Raw genomic sequence first — 27,783 nt, 5'->3', positions numbered from 1 at the left:
AAAATTAAGTTTAGACTTGTCTGAAAGATCGGCAAGCCTCTTCAGCAAAGGATCAATGGTGTCTCTACGAATCTCAACATAAAAAAGACATCTTAAAAATTTATGTTTGAGGCTTCCTATTTCCCCTAATGGGCAGGCGCAAAGTCTTTGTGCATACGGGACTTTTCTATAGGAGTCTTCCAGAACCGGTGAGGGCAAGGCTGAGCTTCTAGCAAGAGCAAAAGCCCTTCTTGCGTTTCTGGATGTAAGGAAATAGAGATATGCTGCTGGAGCGGCTAGGTACCGTATTTTTCGCTCTATAAGATGCACCAGACCAGAAGACGCACCTAGTTTTTGGAGGAGGAAAACAAAAAAAATATATTCTGAATCTCAGAAGCCAGAACAGCAAAAGGGATCGCTGCGCAGTGAAAGCAGCAATCCCTCTTGCTGTTCTGGCTTCTGGGATAGCTGCGCAGCCTGCATTCGCTCCATAAGACACACACACATTTCCCCTTACTTTTTAGGAGGGAAAAAGTGAGTCTTATAGAGCAAAAAATACGGTATCTCCCATTTTCTATGATTTTATAATCAGGGACCCTTGTACAGTCCTGTTGTCTCTCTACGTCCATGAGGCCCTACAATTAGGCAAGTGAGATGACAGCCTCGGGTGGCAGGTTCAGGAGGGCAGGGTCCAAAGTATCGGAACCTCAGCTTCAGGATCTGTCCTTCCAATGAGCACTCAGGGCTGATTTCCTTCGGAATGGATCGGTTTGATCTTCTTGCAGTCCATGGGACTCTCAAGAGTCTCCTCCAGCACCAGAATTCAAAAGCATCAATTCTTTGGCGATCAGCCTTCTTGATGGTCCAGCTCTCACTTCCATACATCACTACTGGGAAAACCATAGCTTTAACTATATGGACCTTTGTCAGCAAGGTGATGTCTCTGCTTTTTAAGATGCTGTCGAGGTATGTCATTGCCTTTCTCCCAAGAAGCAGGCGTCTTTTAATTTCGTGACTGCTGTCACCATCTGCAGTGATCAAGGAGCCCAAGAAAGTAAAATCTCTCACTGCCTCCATTTCTTCCCCTTCTATTTGCCAGGAGGTGATGGGACCAGTGGCCATGATCTTTGTTTTTTTGATGTTGAGCTTCAGACCATATTTTGCACTCTCCTCTTTCACCCTCAATAAAAGGTTCTTTAATTCCTCCTCACTTTCTGCCATCAAGGTTGTGTCATCTGCATATCTGAGGTTGTTAATATTTCTTCCAGCAATCTTAATTCCGGCTAGGGATTCATCCAGCCCAGCCTTTTGCATGATGAATTCTGCATACAAGTTAAATAAGCAAGGGAGACAATGTACAGCCTTGTCGTACTCCTTTCCCAATTTTGAACTAATCAGTTGTTCCATATCCAGTTCTAACTGTAGCTTCTTGTCCCACATAGAGATTTCTCAGGAGACAGATGAGGTGATCAGGCACTCCCATTTCTTTAAGAACTTGCCATAGTTTGCTGTGGTCGACACAGTCAAAGGCTTTTGTATAGTCAATGAAGCAGAAGTAGATGTCTTTCTGGAACTCTCTAGCTTTCTCCGTAATCCAGCGCATGTTTGCAATGCGTCTCTGGTTCCTCTGCCTCTTCTAAATTCAGCTTGCACTTCTGGGAGTTCTTGGTCCACATACAGTGGTGCCCCGCAAGACGAATGCCTTGAAAGACGAAAAACTTGCAAAACGAAAGAGTTTTTCGTTTTTTGAGCTGCTTCGCAAGACGGATTTCCCTATGGGCTTGCTTCGCAAGACGAAAACGTCTTGCAAGTTTGTTTCCTTTGTCTTGCAAGTTTGTTTCCTTTTTCTTAAAACCGTGCATTCACTTCGAGGAGCAACTCATAGCACGCGGTGTGGTAGCCTTTTTTGAGGTTTTTGAAGACTTTGGTGATTTTTGAAGCTTTTCCAAAGTCCGTGCTTCGCAAGACGAAAAAATCGCAAGACGAAAAAACTCGCGGAACGAATTAATTTCGTCTTGCGAGGCACCACTGTACTGCTTAAGCCTGCCTTGTAGAATTGCCACCAACTTGGGCAGCTTCAAAAAGGATTAGACAAATTCACAGCTATCAATTGGGCATTATGTTATGCATTATTTCCCACTCCTCTCCCTTCATTGCGAAGGATTGCAGCTTATTGGTAGAAAACCTCTTTTGCATGCAGAAGGTCTCAGGTTTCTCAGGTTTGATCCTCACATCTCTAAGTAGAGCTCTCTGTCTGAATTCCAGGAGAACTGCTGGCAGCCAGTGTAGACAATATTGAGTTAGATCAGGGGTGTCAAACTCAAATTCATCGGGGGCTGCATCAGCAGTTTGGTCACCCTCAAAGGGCCGGTTGTATCTGTAGGACTATGTGTCCGCCGCCGCTGCTCGGCTTCCTCCGGCCAAGCTTCCCCTGGCGCGCGGGTTTTGCTTTCGTGCCTTCTTTATTTATTTTTTGCAGCAGCAACCTTGCTCAGCCAGCACCCGTCGCGCGTGGGTTGCTTGGAGGGGGGCGCGCACAGAGCGACCCGCGCGGCTTTCCGAGCCAACCCTCCTCCAGCCCACCTTAACAAGGGCCCAGGCTTGCTAACTTTACGGCTAGACCTTGGTGTTTGTACACACTGCAGAAAATGTTCAGGACTTTAAAGGTGCAGCGACCCTCCCGCACCCAGCCTTTCTTTCTGGGAGGAGAGGAGGAGGCGGCGGCGGGTGAGTGACCCGTGCAAGAGGGAAGAGCGAGCGATGGCCCGGGATCAGGCCTCTCCGATCAGGGCCAAAGGTGAACCGAGGGAGGGAGAGAGAGAAGGATCCCTAGCCTCATGCGCAGCGGCGGCTCTTACGCGCGCGGACCCCGCGATGGCGCAGCCGGTGTCGTGTGCTTTGCTCCGTCCAAGCGGGCAAAGCGAGGGTGGAGAGCCGGGAAGCGGTCCGCATTTCCCAGAAGCAAGCGCCGCAATGGGTACTGCGAGCCAGACAGGCCTTGACAGCGGAGGGCGGGCTCGATTCGGGGCTTGGCGAGGAGGAGAGGGAGAAACCCGAAAGGGCACCGCGCGGCTGGGTTGGGTTGCAAATCAAGCGCATGAAAGGGTTGCCTTTTGCAGAGCCGGACAGGCGCGGAAGGAGCGTTCCTGCCTTTGTCATTGATAAAAGGGCTTGCGGGGGAAGAGGGGCGGCCCTTACGGACACCAGGAATTGCTGGCTACACGGGCCACATGACGAGGTCTGGCGGGCCGGATTCGGCCCGCGGGCCTTGTGTTTGACACCTGTGAGTTAGATGGACCATTGCTCTGATTCAATATAAGGCAGCTGTTTATGTTCTTCTCCTGCTTAAATGTTTGGACTCTCCACGGGGACATGGCTGTCACGATGAGCCCCTGCCTTTCAAGATTTAGAACCCTGGGTCTTCCTATACGTAACAAGTTTGCATCGCATTTTTAGGTACAATTATGGGAACCTGGGCTTCTGGTTTCACTGGTCTGCCGTCTTCCTGATCCTCGCTGCCGTCGTTTTCACCTATCTCTTGCTATTACTGGTAAGCACAACTCTCTTTAGATTAAAGGCTTGCCAAGGGGATGGTTCAGGTTGGCAGCCAAACCAAGGTGCAGCACTGAGGCTGTAAAAGCTCTGGGAGGGAACCATATCTGTGAAGACTGGAGTCATGGGCCGTGTAGGTGGCATAATGCGCACATCGCTTGTAGAAAGTATTGGGTTCAACACCCAACGTCCCTTGATTTGTTTTAGCAGATTTGCCCCTGGCCTTTCACCCCAAAGATATAAGGAGATATTTGATAGCAGTATCGGAACAGGAATAGATTCTTTGAGAGACCCTTGAGAGCTGCTGCTATTCTGAACAGACATGGGGTCTCCAACATGGCACCCTCAGACACCCTCTGCAAAGCCCACCTAGGCCTCCCATTCATCCCAATTTTTGAAGCTTTGGTGGGGAGTTTGCCTGTTTGAGGTGTGTGTGTTTCTGAGCATCACCTGACTTTCTCCTGTGAAACAGATATTCGGTGGTGCCCATGAGAGTTCCTTAGATTTCCAAATGTGTCTCCAGAGCCATAAAAAGTTGGCGATCACTGGAGCGAACAGCTGTGGACTAGACGGACTCATCTTCATATACTCAGCATATCAAATGATCTTCAGATTGGCTCAGTTCCCAATTTCATGTAGCTTTGTGCTTTTCTAACTGCTCTGTGATCTTCGGATGAAGGGCAATAAATGAATTTAATCGAAACCCATGCCCCCTCCTTTGGTAATCCTCATAGAACTCTAGCCCAATGGTTGCCATTAATTTGATTCTGAATTGATTTTAGAATGAATTGATTTTAGAATGTATTTCAATTAATAGATTGTGATTTTATGTAAACTGTGTTACTTTTACTGTTGTTAGCTGCTCTGAGCCCGGCTTTGGCTGGGGAGACGGGATAGAAATAAATTATTATTATTATTATTATTATTATTATTATTATTATTATTATTATTATTTGTTTCCACAGATCATAGCGGTGTGTCTGATATCAGAGAGGCAGCAGTTGTATCTGCACTGGAGTCACAAGGTAAATTGTTTAACCTGCTGCCCTTCCTTGTAATAAAACGATTTCAGGCCCAAGTCTCTGTGTAGGAACCGGATCACCCTCTGAACTAGTGCCGTAAGAGTAGCTGAGACTGGCAAGGGCACCAGCGGCAGAGCAACTGTGTCAAATCATAACAGAGCTCTGCTGGTTCAGGTCAAACCCCCACCTAGTCCAGCTTCCTATTCTTAAAGTGGTCAACCAGGTGTCTCAATGCACCACGTACAAGCAAGACTTGGGCACAACATAATTTCCTCTACTTGGAGTGAGATGATCTATAATGAAATGAAAAAGGTATTTAAATATACCTTCCAGAAGAAACCAGAGGCCTTTCTCTTGGGCATGGTCGGCCAATTGGTGCGAAAGGAGGATAGAATTTTTTTTATGTACGCCACAACAGCAGCAAGAATACTCATTGCAAAGTATTGGAAAACACAAGATCTACCCACTCAGGAAGAATGGCAGATGAAGGTGATGGAATACATGGAACTGGCTGAGATGACTGGCAGAATCCGGGACCAAGGAGAAGAGTCGGTGGAAGAAGATTGGAAAAAATTTAAAGTTTATCTTCAAAAATATTGTAAACTTAAGGATTGTTAGGAAGATGTTGGAAAAAGAAAATTATGTGGTTTTGGCAGAAATGACATAAAGGATTAAGTAAAAATGAATTAGTGAAAGAGAGAATGTAAAATTATAGTATATTAAGACAAATTATTAAGATAAAAACAAGGTTGGAAGGATTTGCTGAAATAACAATTTGAATTAGAATACAAAAATGGGAGGTGTGAGGAGGTCAAGGAAATAAGTAAAGGAAAGAAAGCTATGTATTGATTTGTTCTTTTTTAATTGATTGTATTTTTTCTGTCTTTTTTATTTTTATTTTTTTTCTTTTTCCTTTTGTAACCTTTAAAATTTGAATAAATATTATTTTTTTAAAAAATGAAAGCCCTAAATGGCCTCGGCCCAGTATATCTGAAGGAGCGTCTCCACCCCCATCATTTTACACTGAGGTCCAGCTCCGAGTGCCTTCTGGCGGTTCCCTCACTGTGAGAAGCCAAGTTACAGGGAACCAGGCAGAGGGCCTTCTCGGTAGTGGCACCCACCCTGTGGAACGTCCTCCCTTCAGATGTCAAAGAGAACAACAACTACCAGACTTTTAGAAGACATCTGAAGGCAGCCCTGTTTAGGGAAGCTTTTAATGTTTAATAGGTTATTGTATTTTAATATTCTGTTGGAAGCCGCCCAGAGTGGCTGGGCCAGATTGGCAGGGTATAAATAATAAATTATTATTATTATTATTATTATTATTATTATTAAGTATTCTCTAAAGACTGGAGTAAATTTATAAAATATTTAAAAGACCACTGTAAACAGTTAAAATCATTGGCAGAGATGTAATCACACTTGTAATGTGGAATTATTTATGATAATTATCGTTATTAAACAGATGGTTAAGGGTAAAAGATACAGCAAACTTAAATTTAAATAATGGAACCCATGGAGGGAGGGAAGAAGGTCTGATGGTTCAAAGGAACCTTGTATTTTAATGTTTGAAATGGATTTGTTAAAATATGTAAAATTATGAAAAGCCAATTAAAAAAAATATTTTTTTAAAAAGAAATTGAGCGAGGTCTTAACCAAAGAGGATTGGCAACTTAAGTTGACAGAATATGCGTAGCTTGCAGACTTAACATACAGAATAAGAGAACAAGAAGAACATACGTTTAGAGAAGATTGGGAAACGTTTATTGAATATATGGGAAATAACTGCATACAGCTGAAAATGCTGGCAGCATGAAGATAAATTCAACAGTGTAAATAATTTTGAGGGATGCAATAAGGGAATACTGAATGGTATAGTTTTTGTAAAATATGCAGGGATTTTTGATATGTAAAATGAGCCATCAAAAGAAAGAAGTCATTGATATCTTAAGGATGTAAAAATGAGTACCTTAAATTGTAAAGCAGAACATTCAATAGAAATTATATATTTTTGAATTTATTTTAATATATTTAATATATTATATTATATTTTTATGTTATATTTTTATATTATATATTTAAATATATTTTAAAAAAAAGGGGGGGGAGAAATTGTTTTTAATGTTTGATTCCCTTAGATCGCGACGTTGTTGGCCCTGGGTTTCTCCTGCTTTGCCTTTGCCATGGTAACGCTTCTCTGGACTGTGCAGTGGAGCACCTTCTATCTGTCCTTTCAGGTGAGAAAACTGCTAGGCTTTATCTTCATGCTGCTTTATCTTCATGCTGCCAGCGTTTTCAGCTCTACACCATTATTTCCCGTATATTCAATAAACCTTTCCCAGTCTTCTCTAAACATATGTTCCCCTTGTTCTCTTATTCTATATGTTAAGTCTATGACTTGCGTATATTCTGTCGGCTTAAGCTGCCATTCTTCTTTCATTGGGACCTCGCTAGTTTTCCATTTTTGTGTGTGTGTTTTTAAAGAGTTATGTGTCAATTTGTTGTTTAGTAGTATCCGACTATTCGTGACCCCATGGACCAGAGCACGCCAGGCACTCCTGTCCTCCACTGCCTCCCGCAGCTTGGTCAAACTCATGCTCGTTGCTTTGAGAACACTGTCCAACCATCTTGTCCTCTGACATCCCCTTCTCCTTGTGCCCTCCATCTTTCCCAACATCAGGGTCTTTTCCAGGGAGTCTTCTCTTCCCATGAGGTGGCCAAAATATTGGAGCCTCAGCTTCAGGATCTGTCCTTCCAGTGAGCACTCAGGGCTGATTTCCTTCAGAATGGATAGGTTTGATCTTCTTGCAGTCCATGGGACTCTCAAAAGTCTCCTCCAGCACTGTAATTCAAAAGCATCAATTTTTCGGCGATCAGCCTTCTTTATGGTCCAGCTCTCACTTCCCTACATCACTACTGGGAAAACCATAGCTTTAACTATACGGACCTTTGCTGGCAAGGTGATGTCTCTGCCCCAAGCGTCTCATGGGGACATTTTGTCTTCCCAACAGGTCACAGCTCCCTTCCTCCACATGGTTGCCGTATTCATCATGGTCCTCCTGGCGTGGCCAGTGGCTCTTCATTTCTTCTGGACAGACAACAAAGGTAGAATGAGCTCTGGTTGCTAAAATGAACATATATTTGCAGATAGCGGCTGGGGCTGTTGCTCCTGGGGGAAGGTGTCTGACTTCAGCGGGGTCCTTGGCATGGGTCTGCCACAAAGTTTTCTTGCATGCCCCTCCTTCCCAGTCTCCAAGTGGCACAAGATCCGAGGGGTTCCAGGTACTTTCCAAAAGTTTGGTTTTCTTGGAATGAGAGTCAGCGGAAACGGTGGTGTCTTTAAGATGTATGGTTTATTTACACATACCATATTTTTCGCTCTATAAGACGCACTTTCCCCCTCCTAAAAAGTAAGGGGGCCACTTAAAAGTAAGCATGGCTCTCACTCTCTGGCTTCTGCCTGCAGCCTGTTTTCTGCTCTCAGCTCGCACACAACTGCTTGGGCAACTGTCCCTCTAGATACCAGCTGGGTGAAGTGGGGGAAAGACTCCTCACGGGGTCCCTGCCATGGGAGCATATTCACCCAGTGCTTTACCAGTTGCACTGGCTCCCGGTGAAGTATCAGGTCAGGTTTAAGGTGCTGGTTTCGACCTTTAAAGCCCATTGTGGCTTAGGGCCCTCGTATTTACGGGACCGCCTCTCCTGGTCCGCCCCGCAGAGGACCTTAAGGTCCATGAATAATCATAGTTTAGAGGTCCCAGGCCCTAAGGAAGTCAGATTATCCTCCACCAGTGCCAGGGCCTTCTCAGTGATGGCTCCAACCTGGTGGAATGCTCTGTCCCATGAGACCAGGGCCCTGCAGGGTTTAACTTCCTTCCGCAGGGCCTGTAAGACAGAGCTACTCCGCCTGGCTTTCAATTTGAACTTAGCCTGATCTTTTATTCCCCTTCCTCCCCTCCCCCTTTTTAGGAAGATTACCTACTCTGGGATCCCACAGCTAATTCTCCCCTGGTCTCCTCGCTGGCCCAGAAAGGACCAATTTAGCCAGCTAGCCCTGGTGATCATCTAATGTTTATTGGATGGATTTCCCCCCTAAATTGATTTTTGAATTCTGAATTTATTGTTATTCATGTTTTATATTGTATTTTATGCTGTGTTTAAGTGTTTTAAATTTGTTGTTAGCCACCCTGAGCCCGGTTTTCTGAACTGGGAAGGGTGGGGTATAAATAAATTTATTATTATTATTATTATTATTATTATTATTATTATTATTATTTGCCCCAAAGGGCCCCATCACTTCTTTTGTTATGCAAATGATGGCCGTTCTCTCGCAAAGAAATATGCCTGACTAGTTGAAGGATGGAATCCTCCATTAGAATTTAACGCTTGCTTGCTTCAGGACCAAGGGGACTCAGGCATCATGCAGACTAGCCCCACAAAGTCGCCCCCACAGTGCCGTGGGACCACCCTCTAGAGTGGGGGGGTGGGGGGGGGTCTGACTTTTCATAGCAAGTGGTCCTCAAGAGGACTTTGACATGGGACCCGTCAGAAAGGCATCAAGTTTCAAACCGCGTGTTTTGAGAGAGAATCCACTAACAACCTGTATTTCTAGTTACAGGTAGGTAGCCGTGTTGGTCTGCCATAGACGAAACAAAATAATAATAATAATAATAATTCCTTCCAGTGGCACCTTAGAGACCAACTAAGTTTGTTATTGGTATGAGCAGTGTGCTACTGCTCATGCCAATAACAAACTTTGCTGGTCTCGGTCCGTATATTTAAAACTATGGTTTTCCCAGTAGTGATGTATGGAAGTGAGAGCTGGACTATAAAGAAGGCTGATCGCCGAAGAATGGATGCGTTTGAACTATGGTGCTGGAGGAGACTCTTGAGAGTCCCATGGACTGCAAGAAGATCAAACCTCTCCATTCTGAAGGAAATCAGCCCTGAGTGCTCACTGGGAGGACAGATCCTGAAGCTGAGGCTCCAATATTTTGGCCACCTCATGAGAAGAGAAGACTCCCTGGAAAAGACCCTGATGCTGGGAAAGATGGGGGGCACAAGGAGAAGGGGACAGCAAAGGACAGGATGGTTGGACAGTGTTCTCCAAGCTACCAGCATGAGTTTGACCAAACCGCGGGAGGCAGTGGAAGACAGGAGGGCCTGGCGTGCTCTGGTCCATGGGGTCACGAAGAGTCGGACACTACTAAACAACTAAACAACAACAAAGTGCTACTGGAAGGAAAAGAAAATGGTTTAGAAATGTGGGGTTTCCTGCTGGTTTATTTTTATTTTTATTTAATTGCATATTAGGGCAAAGAAATAAAGGAAAATGGACTTGAGGGTGAGAAACATGACATGACCCAGACCAGCAAATACTTATTCATTCCTTCTTGGACTTGTCCCCCTTCCCATTCAGCATAGCAAAGACCATGACTATTCTTGTTTTGTTCAGTTCTGCAGGTATTGATTATTTCCCCCTACTTGGCCATCCTCCTCTGCCTTCTCTTCATACCCCTGGGGTTCCATTCTCCCTGTATTATGGAGAAGGGGGCACTGGGTCCCAAGCCGCACCTGATTGGCCACAGAGGAGCACCAATGGTAGGTTGAGTTGGAAGGCGGGGGGGGGGGGGCAGGACTTCAGAATAACCTGACGCCATTACGCTTCCTCCTCTTTCGGATATTTGGTTTGTTTTTAACCTTTAAAGAAATACAAACCATTTTCCTCGCCTGATGAAAAGCTCCTTTGCCACCATTTAATAATAATAATAATAATAATAATAATAATAATAATAATAGTAATTTATTTATACCCCACCCATCTGGCTGGGTTTCCCCAGCCACCCTGGGCGGCTTCCAACAAAACACTAAAATACAATAACCTATTAAACATTAAAAGCTTCCCTAAACGGGGCTGCCTTCAGATGTCTTCTAAAAGTTTGGTAGGTATTTTTCTCTTAGACATCTGGTGGGAGGGCGTTCCACACGGTGGGCGCCACTACCGAGAAGGCCCTCTACCTGGTTCCCTGTAACTTGGCTTCTCGGAACCGCCAGAAGGCCCTCAGCACTGGACCTCAGTGTCCGGGCAGAACAATGGAAGTAGAGACGCTCCTTCAGGTATACTGGATGTTTCTGTTGGTCATACTCAACTAGGGACTTCGGACAACAGTCAACATGTGCGCCATTACACAGTACACAAGACCGCCGTGGCAAATATTTGTACAGTGCCTGGGTGGGGGGGACTTTTTCAGCTCGAGGGCCACATTTAATTCAGGTTAGCTTTCCAGGGGCCATATGCCACGAGTGGCCAAGGCCAGAGGCAGAAAGAAGAAGTGAATTTTACAAGTGTGCAGTTGTCTTGTTTCTCCACACTCTCCCATAGCTCTGTCCAGGCCAGTCAGAAGCATTCTCAGAATTCATTTGAAGAAAGAATGGGAAATATTTGTAATTTATTTTTTCTCTTCAAAATTTTTATTGATTTTCCAAAATTTTAAACAAACAAACAAACAAACAAACAAACAAACATCATAACTAAACTTGGTCTAATCTTAGTAACATTGTTAAATGACTCCCTCAAATTCCCTTGTCTGAATTTCATGATATATCATTGTAACGGTTTTCCAAGATAAAATCTCATAAAATTTACTTAATCCTCTTAACATCTTTATCTCATTTCATCTTCACTTTAAACATGTTGTTCTATACTTTCAGAAATTTAAATTATCTTTGTAATTTATTTAAGAGACCACTGTAAGCAAACGGAAACATTAGCAGGATTTTAACAACACTTGTAAATGTAACAAATACATTGGATAATATGGAGAGATATTAAAACATTGATGGTGAAATAATATGCAGTTGGAAAACATGACAATAGGACCCCACGGAGAGGATGGAGGGAAGTCTAGAGATTCAGAGGAATCTCTAAATCTGAGTATGCATTTTATACTGTTAAAATGTTACACCTGTAAAATCAAATAAAAATTACTTTCACCCCCCCCCCCCAGCATTCTCAGAGTTCCTTTCCAGGAAATGATCAAGGAGGTTGCAAAACAGGGATTGGGGCTGTTGGCCCATCCGTCATGTCTTCTTCTCTCATTTATATAACAGGTAGCTCCTGAAAATACAGAGATGTCGTTCAGAAAAACTGCCGCTTACGGTGCTATCGGCTTTGAGACGGATGTCAAAATTAGGTGAGCTTCTGGAGCACAGCTTCCCAGATGGGGTCAGTCTTTTTTTTCCATACGTGCTCTGCTGTCTTAAGGGATCATCACTGCCTGCTGTGTTTAAACCATCCCTTTCAACTCACAAACTGTCGCTGGCGTCTTGGTGCTGCTTTAAGAACCTGCTAGATCAGGCCAGGGGCCAGTGCCAGATTTACGTTGAAGCTAAACAAGCTATAGCTTAGGGCCCCACTCTCTTGGGGGCCCCCCCAAAAATTAAAAAATTAAAAAAATTAAAGGGGAAAAAACAGGATGTACATTTCCAAAATATAAGATAAAAAAACAAATAAATTAAAGCTACAGACAGCAACAGTGTAGGCTCCTATGATGTAAGTCATGGGCCCCGCCCGCTAGCCTGCTCCCTCAAATATCAATGGTTTCAGGCCGGCGGTTTGAATCCCCGTGACGGGGTGAGCTCCCATTGCTTTGTCCTAGCTCCTGCCAGCCTAGCAGTTCGAAAGCACACCAGTGCAAGTAGATAAATAGGTACCACTCCGGCAGGAAGGTAAATGGCGTTTCCATGTGCTCTGGTTTCCATCACGGTGTCTTGTTGCACCAGAAGCAGTTTAGTCCTGCTGGCCACATGTCTATGGACAAACGCCGGCTCCCTCGGCCTGAAAGCAAGATGAGTGCCGCAACCCCATAGATGCCCTTGACTGAACCGTCCTGGGGTATTTTACCTATCTTACCTTTACCACTCACAGGGCGTGTGAGAAGCCCACAAGCAGGGCATGAGCTCATCAGGACTCTGCCCACCTGCAATTCACAGAGACTGCTATTCAGAGGCATAATTCCTCTGACAGTGGAGCCAGAACATAGCCATGGTTGTTAGTAGCCGTCCAAATAAATCACTGAATGACTTCCACTAGAGCAATAGACCTTTCCTCTCACCTGCTGTCCCTCATATCATTCCTCAAACCAGATCCCCTCTGAAACGTAACAGGTGGTCAGGGTGGGGTGGGGTGGCGACCCAGATGACCCACAGCAGATTTGGTGGGGTGGAGTATGTGAAATGACACATGAAATGCATGCCACACATTTAAAGCACCTGGCTTCCTGCAAAGTATCCTGGGAACTATTGTTTGTTATGGGTTCTGGGGATTTTGAGAGGTAAAGTACAATCCCATGATCCTTTGTGGGAAGGCGATTGCTTTAAATGTATGCTGTAAAGGTAAAGGTAAAGGGACCCCTGACCATTAGGTCCAGTTGTGGCCGACTCTGGGGTTGCAGCACTCATCTCGCTTTATGGGCCGAGGGAGCCAGCGTACAGCTTCCGGGTCATGTGCCCAGCATGACTAAGTCGCTTCTGGCGAACCAGAGCAGCACACGGAAACGCCGTTTACCTTCCCGCCAGAGAGGTACCTAATGATCTACTTGCACTTTGAGGTGCTTTCGAACTGCTAGGTTGGCAGGAGCAGGGACCAAGCAACGGGAGTTCACCCCGTCACGGGGATTCGAACTGCCAACCTTCTGATTGGCAAGTCCTAGGCTCTGTGGTTTAACCCACAGTGCCACCCACGTCCCTAAATGTATGCTGTGCATGCAGCCAAAGAAAATAATCTTTTTCTGTGTGTGTGTAGCTACACTACGTTTCCCACTCTCTCCTGAAAACTGGAACCGTAGAGAATATGTGGCACAGCTCAGCTGTTCTCAGGCAGCCTCGCGAATGGCCTACCTAAGACCCCAAGCGTGACGCGTGAAATTGCTTTTCTGTTTTGAACAGCTTGGACGGCGTCCCCTTCCTCATGCACGACGAGACGTTAGAAAGGACCACCAACATTGAGGCTGTCAATCGCACGTGGGCAAAGGTGCTAGCTGCCTACTTCCCTTGGAGTGAACTGGAGAAGCTGAACTCTGGAAATTGGTTCTTTGAGGTATGTTTGAACGGGACTTGAAGTGGAACTCAGCCCACCATATCTCCCAAGTTGGCTTCTGGGGAGCTGAGCAGCGGAATAGCCTTCCGAGAGCAGGTTTGCCCATGTTTCCAACTACGGCTCAGGCCCCTGCATGCTCAGCTTCACCCAAGCTACCACTGATTGCCTGAGAGCTCACCCAAATGACCCACCATTCGCCATACACCTTACCCACGTTGCCCCCCATATTCACTCTTCTCCCCAGCCCCCCCTCACTCAACAAACCCCCATTCCCCTTGGACTTCACCAACTCTCCTGTATGCCTCTCCAACCCATTCCTCTTACAGCTCACCCAAACTCCCTCTCTCTGCTCTGAGGTCACCCAGACTTACAACTCACCCAGACAACCCCATCCCATAGACATCCTTAGGCCACAATGGTTTCCATTTTGAGGGCCCTGAAGTTTGAACTGTTACGAGCGTCTCTTCTTAACCAGCAATGAGGTCTGGGTAACCAGTGATTTTACTATTATTATTATTATTATTATTATTATTATTATTATTATTATTACAGTGGACGCTCGGGTTGCGAACGTGATCCATGCGGGAAGCACATTTGCAACCCACAGCGCCGCGTCTGCACACTCGCAGGTTGCGATTTAGCACTTCTGAGCATGCGCAAAGTGTGATTTAGCGCTTCTGCACATTTGCAAGTGCCGAAACCCGGAAGTAAGCCGTTCCGGTACTTCTGGGTTCGGCGTGGTGCACAAACCGGAAATTGCAGAACCCGAAGCGTCTGTAACCTGAGGTATCACTGTATTATTATTTACCCTACTCATCTGACTGGGTTACCAGTTCATCACAGAATCATTATGGGAAGGGATAAACTTACAACACAGCCTGCAAAGCCATACTGATGTTACAGACGCAGGCCAGACACCATAGCAGTGAGAAGTCATAGAACCATAGAATTGTAGAGTTGGAAGGGACACCAAAGGTCATCTAGTCCAACCCGCTGCAGTGCAGGAATCTCAGCTAAAGCATTCATGGCAGATGGCCACCCAACCTCTGCTTAAAAAGCTCAAATGGATTATATGGAATTAGCGGAAATGACTGGCAGAATCCGAGATCTGGGAGAAGAGTTGGTGGAAGAAGATTGCAAGAAATTTAAAGACTACCTGAAGAAGTATTACAAAATTAATGAATGTTAAAATGATGTTGGATTGAAAACAAGTGGTATTAGCAACAAAGTTAAAAAGGGTATGTGCTTCAGGTTAAGAACTTTGCTTCAGGATGAGAACAGAAATTGTGCTCCGGCGGCACAGCAGCAGCAGGAGGCCTCATTAACTAAAGTGGTGCTTCAGGTTGAGAACAGTTTCAGGTTAAGTACGGACCTCCGGAACGAATTAAGTACTTAACCCGAGGTACCACTGTGCTTGGCTATGAGTGATTGCCAAAGAGAAGAGGTATTTGGACGTTTTGGCTCTCGAACGATTGAAAACCGGAAGTGAGTGTTCCAGTTTGCAAACCTTCTTTGGAACCCGAACGTCCGACGGGGCTTCCACCGCTTCTGATTGGCTGCAGGAGCTTCCTGCAGCCAATCAGAAGCTGCGCTTTGGTTTGGAAGTCAAACGGACTTCTGGAACAGATTCCATTTGACTTCCAAAGTACAACTGTATAGCATAGTGTGAACAGGCTACTAGTCTGTATTCTGTCACACTGATGCCACACATTTAAAGAACATTTATACCACCCCTCATTGATGCTGAGGTCCTCCTCTGAGGGCCTTCTGGTGGTTCCCTCACTGCAAAAAGCAAAGTTACAGGGAACCAGGCAGAGGGCCTTCTTGGTGGTGGCGCCCTCCCATTAGATGTCAAGGAGATAAAGAGGCACACAACTTTTAGAAGACACCTGAAAGCAACCCTGTATTGGAAAGTCTTTAATGTTTGATGTTTTACTCTGTTTTATATATGCTGTAAGATGCCCAGAGCGGCTGGGGAAACACAGCCAGATTGGTGGGGTATTGTTATTGTTATTGTTATTCTTAATAAATAAAATGGTCATGGCTCCCCTCACGAAGGAATCCTGGGAACTGTAGTTTACCTCTCACAGAGCTATAATTCCCAGCTCCTTTGACAAGCTACAGCTCCTTTCCCCCCTAATTCCTTTGCAGAAGAGGCCCTTTTTCAACATGCCCCCGCTCTCGCCTGAGGATGAAAAACTGGCAAGAAAGCAGAGAGTCTACAAGCTCAGCGACCTCTTGAAACTGGCTTATCAGGAGGACAAACTGGTCCTCTTTGATCTTCAGCATCCTCCAGCGCATCACCCTTACAGGGACACCTGGATCGACAGAACCGTGGAGGTCCTCAAAAACGAAATGGGGAACAAATCTCACTTGGTACGAGACGTCCCCTCCTCCGAAACCCCGCCCCTCTTTATCCAACTTGAATTTCCCCCCCCGAGTATGTTGCGTGTGGGCCAGATCCTGACCCGCCAGGTATCAAATCACTGATGGGGATTAAAAAAACACCACATACAGGAAGTCAGGCCATTGGTCCATCTAGCTCAGTATTGTCCACACTGATTGGCCACAGGTTTCTATGTCTGTATTCTGATCTGGACATGTCCCCCAGATGCGGTCTGGGGAGATTTTCCTCAAATTTGTGAAGCAAATACTCCCCCTTCCTTACCTGCCCCCCGATTGGTGCAGTGGAAGAGTGCTCAGATAGCTGGCTTGGTTAGCTAGAGCTCCATCAGAGACTTTGCTGCGATCCGTACCTCCTGAGATAAGGGGGGTGGTTTCTGGGCATTAGGGATGAAAGCAAAATTACTGTATTTTTTGCTCTATAAGGCTCACTTTTTCCCTCCTAAAAAGTAAGGGGAAATGTGTGTGCGTCTTATGGCGCGAATGCAGGCTGCGCAGCTATCTCAGAAGCCAGAACAGCAAGAGGGATTGCTGCTTTCACTGCGCAGCGATCTCTCCTGCTGTTCCGGCTTCTGAGATTCAGAATATTTTTTTCCTTGTTTTCCTCCTCCAAAAACTGGGTGCATCTTGTGGTCTGGTGCGTCTTATAGAGCAAAAAAAATCTGCAAAAAATGACACGGGCGGGGATTCCCTTAGGTATCGTGGGGGCTGGAGCCAACCCCCGTGAATGTGGGGAAGGGGCGTGCCGCCCGCAACCCCACCTCCTTGTTTATCGCGGAAGTGGTTTTGTTGTAAGCCTGACTGAATATGCTTTATAGCTAGCCCAGTTGAAAACATTCAAAATAAAACAACACAAACCTGCGGCAACTGCAACAAAATGTTGCAGCGTGAAGTGCTCACTGTTCCGGCCAGCCAAACCCTTTGGTAGGATATTTTGGGATGTGTCCGGGGAGACAGGGAGCTGACTCCAGCCCTCCTGCCGGCAGCATCAAAAACTGCGACTCAAGCCTCAGAGACCTTTAGAGACTGAGCACTCAAGCCAGCAGAGATAAAAACTCTTTGTAACGGAAGTAGCCGACAGAGGCATATGTAAGCATATTTACAAGTGTTTATTCAGCATCAGGACAAAAGAAAAACATGCCTGCTTCCATTTGTGTCCAAGTAAACAGCATAGGCATGGGACCTGGGTGGTGCTGTGGGTTAAACCACAGAGCCTAGGACTTGCCGATCAGAAGGTCGGTGGTTCGAATCCCCGTGATGGGGTGAGCTCCCATTGCTCGGTCCCTGCTCCTGCCAACCTAGCAGTTCAAAAGCACGTCAAAGTGCAAGTAGATCAATAGGTACCGCTCGGGCAGGAAGGTAAACGGCGTTTCCGTGCGCTGCTTTGGTTCTCCAGAAGCGGCTTAGTCATGCTGGCCACATGACCCGGAAGCTGTACGCCGGCTCCCTTGGCCAATAAAGCGAAATGAGCGCCGCAACTGAAGAGTCGGTCACGACTGGACCTAATGGTCAGGGGTCCCTTTACCTTTAAACAGCATAGGCAAAAGCTATATACAGCGGATGTGCCCAGCAGACTGTGCTGGAAGTAAACAGACATACAACTCCATATGCCTGTTCTAATGTGGAATGGAACTATATCCTAACAGGAATAATTTCTGTTCATCTTCTGCCAATCGCAGGTCTTGTGGCTGGAACCAAAGTATAGATCCATTGTCCAGAGCTTAGCTCCTGAATTCCAGCAGACCTCAGGCGTGGCTTACCCAGTCGAGGTCCTCCAGATGTCTCGCATTTCCAGGCTCAACTTGGACTACAGAGATTTGCGCTGGGTAGACATTCGGTAGGTTGACTCCGCCACCCACCCTCAGAGAACATATCGGAAAACTGAGTCTTGATTTCCGCAGTGAATGTTTCAGGCAAATTTCAGCGAGACGTTTATGAAGTGGCAGATCAGTGGTTCCGAAAGGGGGGGCGGTACTGCCCCCTGGGAGGTGGTGGGATTGCCTAGTGGGGGTGCTAAGGAGCAAGGGGGCAGCAAGATGGTGCTGGAAGTGGCGATTTAAGACCCCCGGTGAGTGACTTCAACCCACATATTGGGAAACTGGTATCCTTCCATCAAGTCCACTCACCACATCAAGAGTTTACCGAGTACCGTATTTTTCGCTCTATAGGACGCACTTTCCCCCCTCCAAAAATGAAGGGGAAATGTGTGTGCGTCCTATGGAGCGAATGCAGGCTCCTTGGCTTCAGCGATAGCAATTTCCCCCCCTAAAAACTAGGTGCGCCCTAAAGTCCGGTGCGCCCTATGGAGCGAAAAATACGGTAGTTTCTAAGTGCCCAAAATGCAGAGGCTGAGTCAAAATACCTCCAGGGCAAAGGCCTGTTCTTGAAGCTGAGCTATGGAACTCCTTGCCACAAGGCTGCAGAGAATTTAGCAATACTGAAAGACAGCTTAGGTAGCACTAGGGCATGGTGTTGGCCCTTGCCAGCTGATTATGCCCAACTCGGCCTCTGCCCACTACTGGCTTTGCCCCAGCGTCACCATTTTGTGACTGGTGGGCTCCGTAATTTGCAGCCACTGAAAGCAGGGCCTCAAGAACCCCCCTGGTCTAAGAGGAACCCCTGTGTTCACTTGACAGGGAATACGCGAAAGCCAACATCTCAACCAACCTCTGGGTGGTCAGCGAGCCATGGCTGTTCTCCTTGGCGTGGTGTTCTGGGGCTGATTCCGTCACCACCAATGCTGTCCACACCCTGGGGGACCTCCAGCGGCCTCTATTCCTCTTGGTAAGTGGAGACAGCATCTCCCAGTCAGTGAAAGGGAACCACAACTACTTGTCGTGGTTGATAGCCACTGAGACACCAGAACGCCACAAAATTTGGACTACCCTTGCAGTGGTACCTTGGTATTCAAACGCCTTGATTCTCAAACACCAAAAACCCAGAAATAAGTGTTCCGGTTTTTGAACATTTGTCGGAAGCTGAACATCCGATGCGGCTGTTGGCTTTTGTTTCAGGGGCGGCTGCACCAATCAGAAGCTGCGCCTTGGTTTTTGAACATTTTAGAAGTCAAACGGACTTCCGGAACAGATTAAGTTTGCACTTTTGTTTTTGCTATTTATTTTGCGTTTTTGTTTTTGAGGCTTTTTCGGTTAATTTGTTTTTGTGACTGTTTGGAACCCAGTTCAGCTACTGATTGATTGATTGTGTAACTGCGGAAATGGATAAAAGCCCCCCATCCAAACAATGACTATCATCAGTGCAGGGAAGAAAAAAAATCAATTGTAATTTTTATCATCTACAATACTGTCTTATTTATTTTATAGTACAGCACATTGATTATTGCTTTCATTTTATGGATCAGTGGTGTCATTAGGTAGTAAAATTCATGTTAAGTTGCTGTTTTAGGGGTTGTTTTTCAAAGTCTGGAATGGATTAATTCGCTTTGCATTGCTTTCTATGGGAAAGCGTGCCTTGGTTTTGGAACGCTTTGGTTTTGGAACAGACTAAGTTTGAGAACCAAGGTACCACTGTACTTAAAAAACGTGTTCACTTATGGCAGACTATCATTTATAAGAGAGTTGGTTTGAGTGAGGTTTCACTGCCCATCTCCAGACCTTCCAAGCGCCCTTATTTTCCAGAGACAGGCCCAGATTTACAGAAGCTGTCCCGGTTTCTGATTTGATCCCAGAATGCCCCACTTTTCCTTAGGACGTCCCCATTTTCTCCGGAGAAATGTTGGCGGGTACGGATAGGACGTCCCTATTTTCATTGAACTGTTTCACTGTCAAATGGCCCAGGTCCTTCTTTTTCGTCATTCTTTTCAGAGTCCCACACCCTCTCTGCAGTTTCACCTTGACGTGTGACTCCAGTTTGCCCCCTGTTCTGTTACAGACACCCAGCGAGTACCGGAGTATGTGGATAGCGACAGACGTCTTGGCGGTCTTCTTCATCCTTCTTATATTCACTTTTCACTGGTAAATACTTCCCCCTCCCCATGCACTCCCAGCGTGACAACAAAATCAAGTCCTTCTCAAGGCCTCCAACCTTAGCTGGAGCTTCTAGAGCAGCGGTTCTCAACCTGTGGGTGCCCAGATGTTGTTGGACTACAACTCCCATCTTCCCTGATCACTGGTCATGCTGGCTAGGGATGATGGGAGTTGTAGTCCAACAACATCTGGGGACCCACAAGTTGAGAAACACTGCTCTAGAGGTTGGATGCCCATCAGTCCCAGATGCTATAGTTGCATTGCAGGGGGTTGGACCAGATGACCCTCAGAGGTCCCTTCCACCTCGACAATTCTATGATTCTGCAATTCCTCCCGAGACATCTGCTGGTCCTGTGTCATCAATGGGTTAGGGCTAGGGTTTCAACTCACTTCTGGGTCCGGTGGCATCCCAGTAGTCCCCCCAAGTTGCTATGAGGTTTGGGGAGGGGCAGGTTCTGCGGTCTCCTGGCTGGCACAGTGCTGTCTTAAGAATATACGGCACTGGGGTGCAAAGATCTGGCCGGCGCCCCCCCCCCCAGGTTGCCCAGTCCCAGGCGCACAGGATGGCAGAGCCAGCCAGCGGCTTCAGCGTCTTGCTGGCTTGGTCGTCCCCAAACAGAGCTGTCTGCTTCTAGGTAAAGGTAAAGGTACCCCTGCCCGTATGGGCCAGTCTTGACAGACTCTGGTGTTGTGCGCCCATCTCACTTAAGAGGCCAGGGGCCAGCGCTGTCCGGAGACACTTCCAGGTCACGTGGCCAGCATGACATCACTGCTCTGGCGAGCCAGAGTCGCACACGGAAACGCCCTTTACCTTCCCGCTGGTAAGCGGTCCCTATTTATCTACTTGCACCCGGAGGTGCTTTCGAACTGCTAGGTTGGCAGGCGCTGGGACCGAGCAGCAGGAGCGCACCCCGCCGCAGGGATTCGAACCGCCAACCTTTCGATCGGCAAGTCCTAGGCGCTGAGGCTTTAACCCACAGCGCCACCTTCTACCAGTCCACAATAGAAAGTGTCCTTTCCTACTGCATCACGGTGTGGTACGCTGGTTTGACATCAACTGATAGGAAGTGCCTACAGAGGGTGGTGAATACAGCACAAGATATTATGGGCTGTCCCGTGAATCCGCTGGATGAAATAGCGGAAGAACGTTGCCTCAGAAGAGTGAGGAAAATTCCCAGGGATGATTCACACCCTGGCCAGCCCTTTCTTGATCTCCTGCCCTCGGGCAGAAGATAATAGAAGCAGGATTAGTCGCACCAACAAGGTAAAGAACAGCTTCTATCCGTGGGCTGTTAGGCTGCTGAGTGAAAAGATAACAACAGGGCAACCGACTTTCGGGTTTAGTGTGTGTGTCAGTAAACGAGGGGAATTAAGACTAAGAGAACTGAGTGGGGGGTGCTCGTGTAATCGCACTGTAAACAAGTTGTACAAGTGACAATAAAGTATTTCAAAAAAAGAGCCCGCCGCAGCATTCCGACCGATGGGTGGGCTCAACTCTTGGGCCCCGGACTCTTAGCCTAGTGCCCCTGAGAGCCCAGCGCCTGGGTGCCCCGCACCCCTAGCGCCTATGGGAAAGATGGCCCTGCCCCTAAGGGCCCTAGCCAGTGGACTAATTCCACAGTATCATCTCCTTGAGAGCTGGACTGGGGGGGAAACCTCTTCGCTGGGTCTCTTGCCCCTCCTGGGAGCAGCCGCCAAGAACACATAACACCGGTCCTCAAAGACCTGCATTGGCTCCCAGTATGTTTCTGAGCACAAATCAAAGTGTTGGTGCTGACCTTCAAAGCTCTAAACGGCCTCGGTCCAGTATATCTGAAGGAGCGTCTCCTCCCCCATCGTTCTGCCCGGACACCTTTTGGCAGTTCTCTCACTGCGAGAATTGAGGTTACAGGGAACCAAGCAGAAGGCCTTCTCGGTAGTGGCGCCTGCCCTGTGGAACGCCCTTCCATCAGATATCAAGGAAATAAACAACTATCTGACTTTTGGAAGACATCTGAAGGCAGCCCTGTTTAGGGAAGTTTTTAATGTTTGATGTTTTATTGTGTTTTTAAAATTCTGTTGGGAGACACCCAGAGTGGCTGGGGAAACCCAGCCAGATGGGCAGGGTATAGATATATTATTATTATTATTATTATTATTATTATTATTATTATTATTATTATGCTAGTTGCCAGGGGATTGGACTAGATTACCCTTTGAGACCTTTCCAATTCTACAATTCAGTGATTCCAAGTTTCTCCCAATTGACTCCAACCCTGCTAACATGTGAGCCCCTATGTATGCAATTAAAGGAAATTATTTTTAGAGAGCACAGCTCACATATTCCCCTCCCCCACCAGTAATCCTTACAATGGCCCCATAAGGTACGCCAATATTTGCACACCCACCCATTGCAAATAGAGACCTGGAGGTGAGTGTTGGGGTGTGTGTGTGAGAGAGTTTCATGGATTGTGAATAATAGCATATTCTCTCCCCCCCCCCCGCCCAGGTGGAGAGAGGTGGGCCACACCACCTATGAAGCTCAAAGCAACAGGACCTTTGATAATGGTCCATGCAGCACACCTGAGACAGGTGAGCCTTGCCCTCTCTGGGGTTGTGCCCTCAGCAAACAACCTTCTAGCAGGCAAGAGTATTTGTCCATCCAGCACCAATCCGCCGCAGCTCTTAAGGAGAGCTTCTCCGCCTTCCACCTGATCCTTTAACTCAGGGGTCAGCAAGCTTTACTGGCCATGAGCCGGATGACTCCCACAGAGATCATCCGTGGGCCGGACTGGCGCAGCGCAATGCCAGAAATCACGTCTGTGCATGTCCGTGGCGCCGGAAATCGATTCTGCACATGCCCAGACGCTGAAAATCATGCCTGCGCAGAAGCGATTTTCAGCGTCTGGACATGCACAGAAGCAATTTCTGGTATCTGCGCATGGACAGACGCCATTTCTGGCATCACTCGGCGAGCCCCCGCGCCGCGTTGTTTTAGCGCAGCGCACAGGGGACTTGCCGAGTGGGCGGCTCGGTTTGCGGGTGGCTCGTGGGCCGGTAAAATGGTCTTCGTGGGCCACATCTGGCCCATGGGCCGCACGTTGCCGACCCCTGCTTTAACTGAAGATGGAAGGCCGTTTTGCTCAGTGAAGACCTATGTGGAACAGGAAGCCCTTGCAGTCTCCTTCCTGTCCAGGAGCATTCAATGGCCAGCTTGGGTGGACGGAGCCAGGCAAGGACTGCTTTGCCGAGAGGGCAGGAAACTGCAAGTCAAAGGTTCACCACGAGGGGCAGGGTGATGCAGCAGATTCTCACACCAACAAGGGAAAATCCAATATATTTGTGTCCTGCTTGGGAACTTTCCACTTGACTGAGAATGTGATATACGTTGTTTGTACACACACACACACACACACACACACACACAAACACGTAGTAGAAGAAGAGGAGGAGGAGGAGGAGTTTGGATTTGATATCCCGCTTTATCACTACCCGAAGGAATCTCAAAGCGGCTAACAATCTCCTTTCCCTTCCTCCCCCACAACAAACACTCTGTGAGGTGAGTGGGGCTGGGAGACTTCAGAGAAGTGCGACTGGCCCAAGGTCACCCAGCAGCTGCATGTGGAGGAGCGGGGAAGCGAACCCGGTTCCCCAGATTACGAGTCTGCCGCTCTTAACCACTACACCACACTGGCCTGATACGCCTGCTTGTTCCGCTTGCCTACCCCGTCCCCTCCACCTGACTGTACTCCCTTCACTTTGTACCCCCCTCTCTCCGCCACAGCTTGCCTCAAGCCCCACCGACTTTTCAAGGCGCTTCACAGAGCTGCTTGCTAAACTGCTGTGTGAAGCAATGGCGCCGACTTGGGCCTCACACTCTGAGTACCCAATGTGGCCCACCCACACTGTGATGTCATGACGCACACACCATGACATCACGACGCATGCTGTGGCGTCATGATAGTGGGGGGTGAGCTCCAGTGGCGTGGCGACTGGCCTCTCCCTCCCGAACGCCATTCTCTCTCTTCCTCCAACTCTGTGCTGCCTCTTCCACTCCACGCTCTTTCCATAGAGTGTGGTGCCTGCATGTCTGCCTCTGTGTTTTGTGGGTGACCAGCCCCTATATAGGAAATTTTGTGGGTGCTCGTGCACCCAGAGGCCCGGGGAGATGGTGCCTATGGTGTGAAGCCTGCCTCCTGTTAAAATGCAGGCACATTTGATGGAGGGTGCAGGTGAACAGTGGCTTCCCAAAATCGCTTTATGAAGCACACCGCCCATTGAACAACTCACCTGGGCCTGCCTGCCATTCCTTGTGCTGCACTTGGCGTGGGACCTATTGTGGTCACAGGCTACAATATATTACATTTCATATTTATGTGTACAGGAATATATATCGGTATCGGTATCTACACACACACACACACACAGCTTCTACATGTAATTGCTCAGTTGTTCAAGTTCTGGCCAAAAGTTCATGGACTAAATACAGTGGCACCTCAGGTTAAGTACTTAATTCGTACCGGAGGTCCATACTTAACCTGAAACTGTTCTTAACCTGAAGCACCACTTTAGCTAATGGGGCCTCTTGCTGCTGCTGCGTCGCCGGAGCACGATTTCTGTTCTCATTTTGTAGCAAAGTTCTTAGCCTGAGGTAATATTTCTGGGTTAGCGGAATCTGTAACCTGAAGCGTATGTAACCTGAAGCGTATGTAACCCGAGGTACCACTGTATCTTGATTGTCCACACTATGAGAACTGTATTTTATACATCCCGAAGACTGGATTTTGTAAATATAATCCCACTGTTTCAGACTTCTGTGCTTGTGAGCTCCCCTCACCACTTTTCACGCACATAGGATCAGAAGATTGTGCTTCTGGTTTTAAGCAACCCACAGTTCCCCCATGACCTCTGAATTCAGGGACCTGTGAGCCATTTAAATGATGGCTAGTGAGAACAAGCTACAAAATAAATGGCTTCAGATCCTGGCTATTCTCAAACCATGCTTTAAACTAACCACAGGCTTCTGAACCTTGTTCCACGTCACATGGAACCTTGGTTAGTTTAAACTTAAAAGCAACCATTCTCCTCTGGAATACAAGAGCAGTGGGGAGGAAGAAGTGTACAAACCTTGAGATTCACCATGGTACAAAAACAACCAGGTTTTCCTAATATTTATGAACTGGTCTACAGGCTATTCCCTGCATATAGTGGTGAGATATATTTCATCCTTATATTTTTTCAGAACTCGACAGGATGCCCATTGTGTCTTGAGAGTCTCGCCTGCCAGCTGTTTAGTGAAGAGAATCATCTAGACAGAAGATTCTTTCTCATCCAAGAGCTTTGCTCTCTAGGAAGCCTCACGGATGAGGACACTCACGGGACGGCGACTGGAATTGTTGAGGGATTTGCACAGCTGACGTTATGCGGTAGACCAGCAATTCCCCATCTTTCTCCCTTTCTTCCCTGACTACTTCTTAGGAGATGCAGAATCAAGCTCAAGTAGATTGTATCTTGTCCTCATGCACAAGGCACTGGACCATTCTTTGGAGTGGCAAAAAGGCACCCACCTTTCGGACATTTTGGTTGGGTGTTTCTAGTGAAAATTGAGGGTCTCTCTTTGCCTGTGTGGGTTCCTGCTGCAAGGTGCCACAAAAGTAGGGCTGTGCTGGCTCACTGGAGAGGGGTCTACAGCCAGTCTTTTCCCCATAATGCCCCCTGCTGCAAACCTAATCATTACTTTAATTTTTTTACATACATAAGAAAGATGAGTTTCTTAAGAAATAAAGGAAGTGAATTCCACACACTGAATCCCGTTCTGTTTACTTCTAAAGTTTGGTGTACCTTGATATGCTGGGTAGCTCTGGAACCGCCAGAATTTACAGCATCCTGCTTTCAGCGCTTACTCTTCTCCTTTGACCCAAGACTGGAAAATTCCGGGCACAACGTGAAAAATGCCTTTGCCAAACAACCCACCACACCAAATATTCCTGATCAGGTCTTTCCACTGAATTTCCTCAGGTAGGAGGAAGTTCTGTTCAAAGCCCACTTGAATGACAGTCTCTACAAACTTACCAACCGAGAAAAGCCACCCGACCCCACTATGTTAAATAAATAAAAGGAATACGAAATAAACAGCCGTCAAAACCAAACCTCCTTAAATAAGTCCAGCTATTGCACATTTAAGCATTTCACACACCCCCACACCCCCGCAGCATACGTTACATCTCAAGTCAATCTATGCTTTTGCCCTTCAGGTTATTATTATTTTTGTTTCCTTTCGTGAAATGGGCTCCCTCTCCCCGGCCTTTTACATTTCATTTTGGAAACAAGCAAACAAAAAACGTATTTCGCTTCTCATCTTCCGAAAAGAAAGAAAGAGAAAGAATGAAAGCCCTGAATCCACTAGATCATTCCATTTCTGGCATGGGTCCATCTTGTCGCCGGTAATGTGTTTCAAAGGCCTTAAAACAAGCAGCGTGGAGCTTTCCCCTCCACACGGCCCTTGGCGTGTCCTGCCATTTTGGTTCCAATTTTCTTAAAAAACCACGCCGGAGTTTTGCTGTAGCCTCAGGGTGACAGAAGATGCGTTGAGGCTTAAATCCAGGAGCGGGGAGAGGAAAGGGGAGGCGACGCAAAGGCTGTTCTCACAGATAGTCATCTTCGCTGGAAGGGGACGTCAGCCCACAGTCCTCGGAATCGGAGTCTGACATGCTTTCGGAAGGAGTCCGGCTCATCTTCCACACGTGGGTGGAGAAGGTCTTCCCCCAGCTACAGGGGTATCCCACAGTCCTCAGCTGACAGAGTAACTCCAGGCCCAGAGGCCTGTGGCTCCTCTCACTTCACTTGCTGCCTTTTGTACTCCTCTGTTTGCTCATCGCCGTCAACATCTGGCTGATGTAAGACGTCAGGAGGTCGTCCATTTTGTAGCCCTGGGGGAAGAGTCGAGAGGGACAAGGTTGACACACCCTGATAGTGTTAGAATTCCTGCTCCGTGACTGCAGTCATGGGATTGTTGTCTTTCACATGACGGTGTATGTTTTGACTCCACAGAGTGGAAAGTGATGGAGACAGGATGTTTATGTTACTGTGTTCCAGGAAGTGGGACTATTGTCCTTGGTTTATTCGATACGATACGATATATCTTTATTGTCATTGTCCCATACAGAAAAATGAAACTGAAAAATCTACATAAGACATTCAAACCCCCCTAAAAACTCTGAAACCCCATTTTAAAATACAATACACTCCTATAGAGACTCCTTATACAGTGGTGCCCCGCAAGACGAATGCCTCGCAAGACGGAAAATCCGCTAGATGAAAGAGTTTTCCGTTTTGGAGGTGCTTCGCAAAACGAATTTCCTATGGGCTTGCTTCGCAAGACGAAAATGTATTGCGAGTTCCTGCGGGGTTTTTTCCTCCCCCCCCCTTTCTAAGCCGCTAAGCCGCTTATCTGCTTATCTGCTAAGCCGATAAGCCACTAAAAGCCGCTAAAAGCCGCTAATAGCGCTAATCCGCTAAGCCGTCAATGGGCTTGCTTCGCAAGACGGAAAAAACTGCTAGACGAAGAGAATCGCGGAACGGATTAATTTCATCTTGCGAGGCACCACTGTACTGCGTTTAAAACCAGAATTGCATTTGGGTAGAAACCAAATGCTGTCTGGTGCTAGAGAGAGAGGGAGCCATGTTGCAGTGCTCCGTGTGTGTTTATATGTAAATAAAGTAGATTAGCCAAAATGCTGAGTTCCTGAGGTCTGTTACGCAAGCT

At 47.1% G+C, this 27,783-nt stretch overlaps 2 protein-coding genes across 5 annotated transcripts in view; one reads left to right on the top strand and one right to left on the bottom strand.

The window, feature by feature from the left end:
- The window catches only part of GDPD4 (glycerophosphodiester phosphodiesterase domain containing 4), a 42,616-nt gene extending 16,799 nt beyond the window's left edge, over positions 1-25,817 (top strand). For 3 of the 4 annotated variants that reach the window (XM_079973808.1, XM_079973805.1, XM_079973806.1), the window contains 13 exons: positions 3,436-3,529; positions 4,497-4,556; positions 6,692-6,790; positions 7,565-7,658; positions 10,009-10,158; positions 11,668-11,746; positions 13,500-13,650; positions 15,802-16,026; positions 17,733-17,890; positions 18,690-18,837; positions 19,945-20,027; positions 22,528-22,610; positions 25,261-25,817. In XM_079973808.1, the coding sequence (XP_079829934.1) occupies positions 3,436-3,529; positions 4,497-4,556; positions 6,692-6,790; positions 7,565-7,658; positions 10,009-10,158; positions 11,668-11,746; positions 13,500-13,650; positions 15,802-16,026; positions 17,733-17,890; positions 18,690-18,837; positions 19,945-20,027; positions 22,528-22,610; positions 25,261-25,289 (1,453 nt within the window). In that variant the 3' untranslated portion in view covers positions 25,290-25,817. The remainder of the gene's footprint in view (positions 1-3,435; positions 3,530-4,496; positions 4,557-6,691; positions 6,791-7,564; positions 7,659-10,008; positions 10,159-11,667; positions 11,747-13,499; positions 13,651-15,801; positions 16,027-17,732; positions 17,891-18,689; positions 18,838-19,944; positions 20,028-22,527; positions 22,611-25,260) is intronic. The other variant, XM_079973807.1, reaches the window with a different exon arrangement.
- Positions 25,818-26,156: 339 nt separating this feature from the next.
- MYO7A (myosin VIIA) overlaps positions 26,157-27,783 on the bottom strand; it is a 183,702-nt gene continuing 182,075 nt past the window's right edge. The window contains exon 47 of the mRNA XM_079973283.1: positions 26,157-26,947. Within this exon, the coding sequence (XP_079829409.1) occupies positions 26,858-26,947 (90 nt within the window). The 3' untranslated portion in view covers positions 26,157-26,857. The remainder of the gene's footprint in view (positions 26,948-27,783) is intronic.

Source organism: Podarcis cretensis, assembly GCF_951804945.1.
Source record: "Podarcis cretensis genome assembly, chromosome: 4".
Taxonomy (NCBI): Eukaryota; Metazoa; Chordata; class Lepidosauria; order Squamata; family Lacertidae; genus Podarcis; species Podarcis cretensis.
This window is presented reverse-complemented; position numbering and strand designations above follow the sequence as displayed.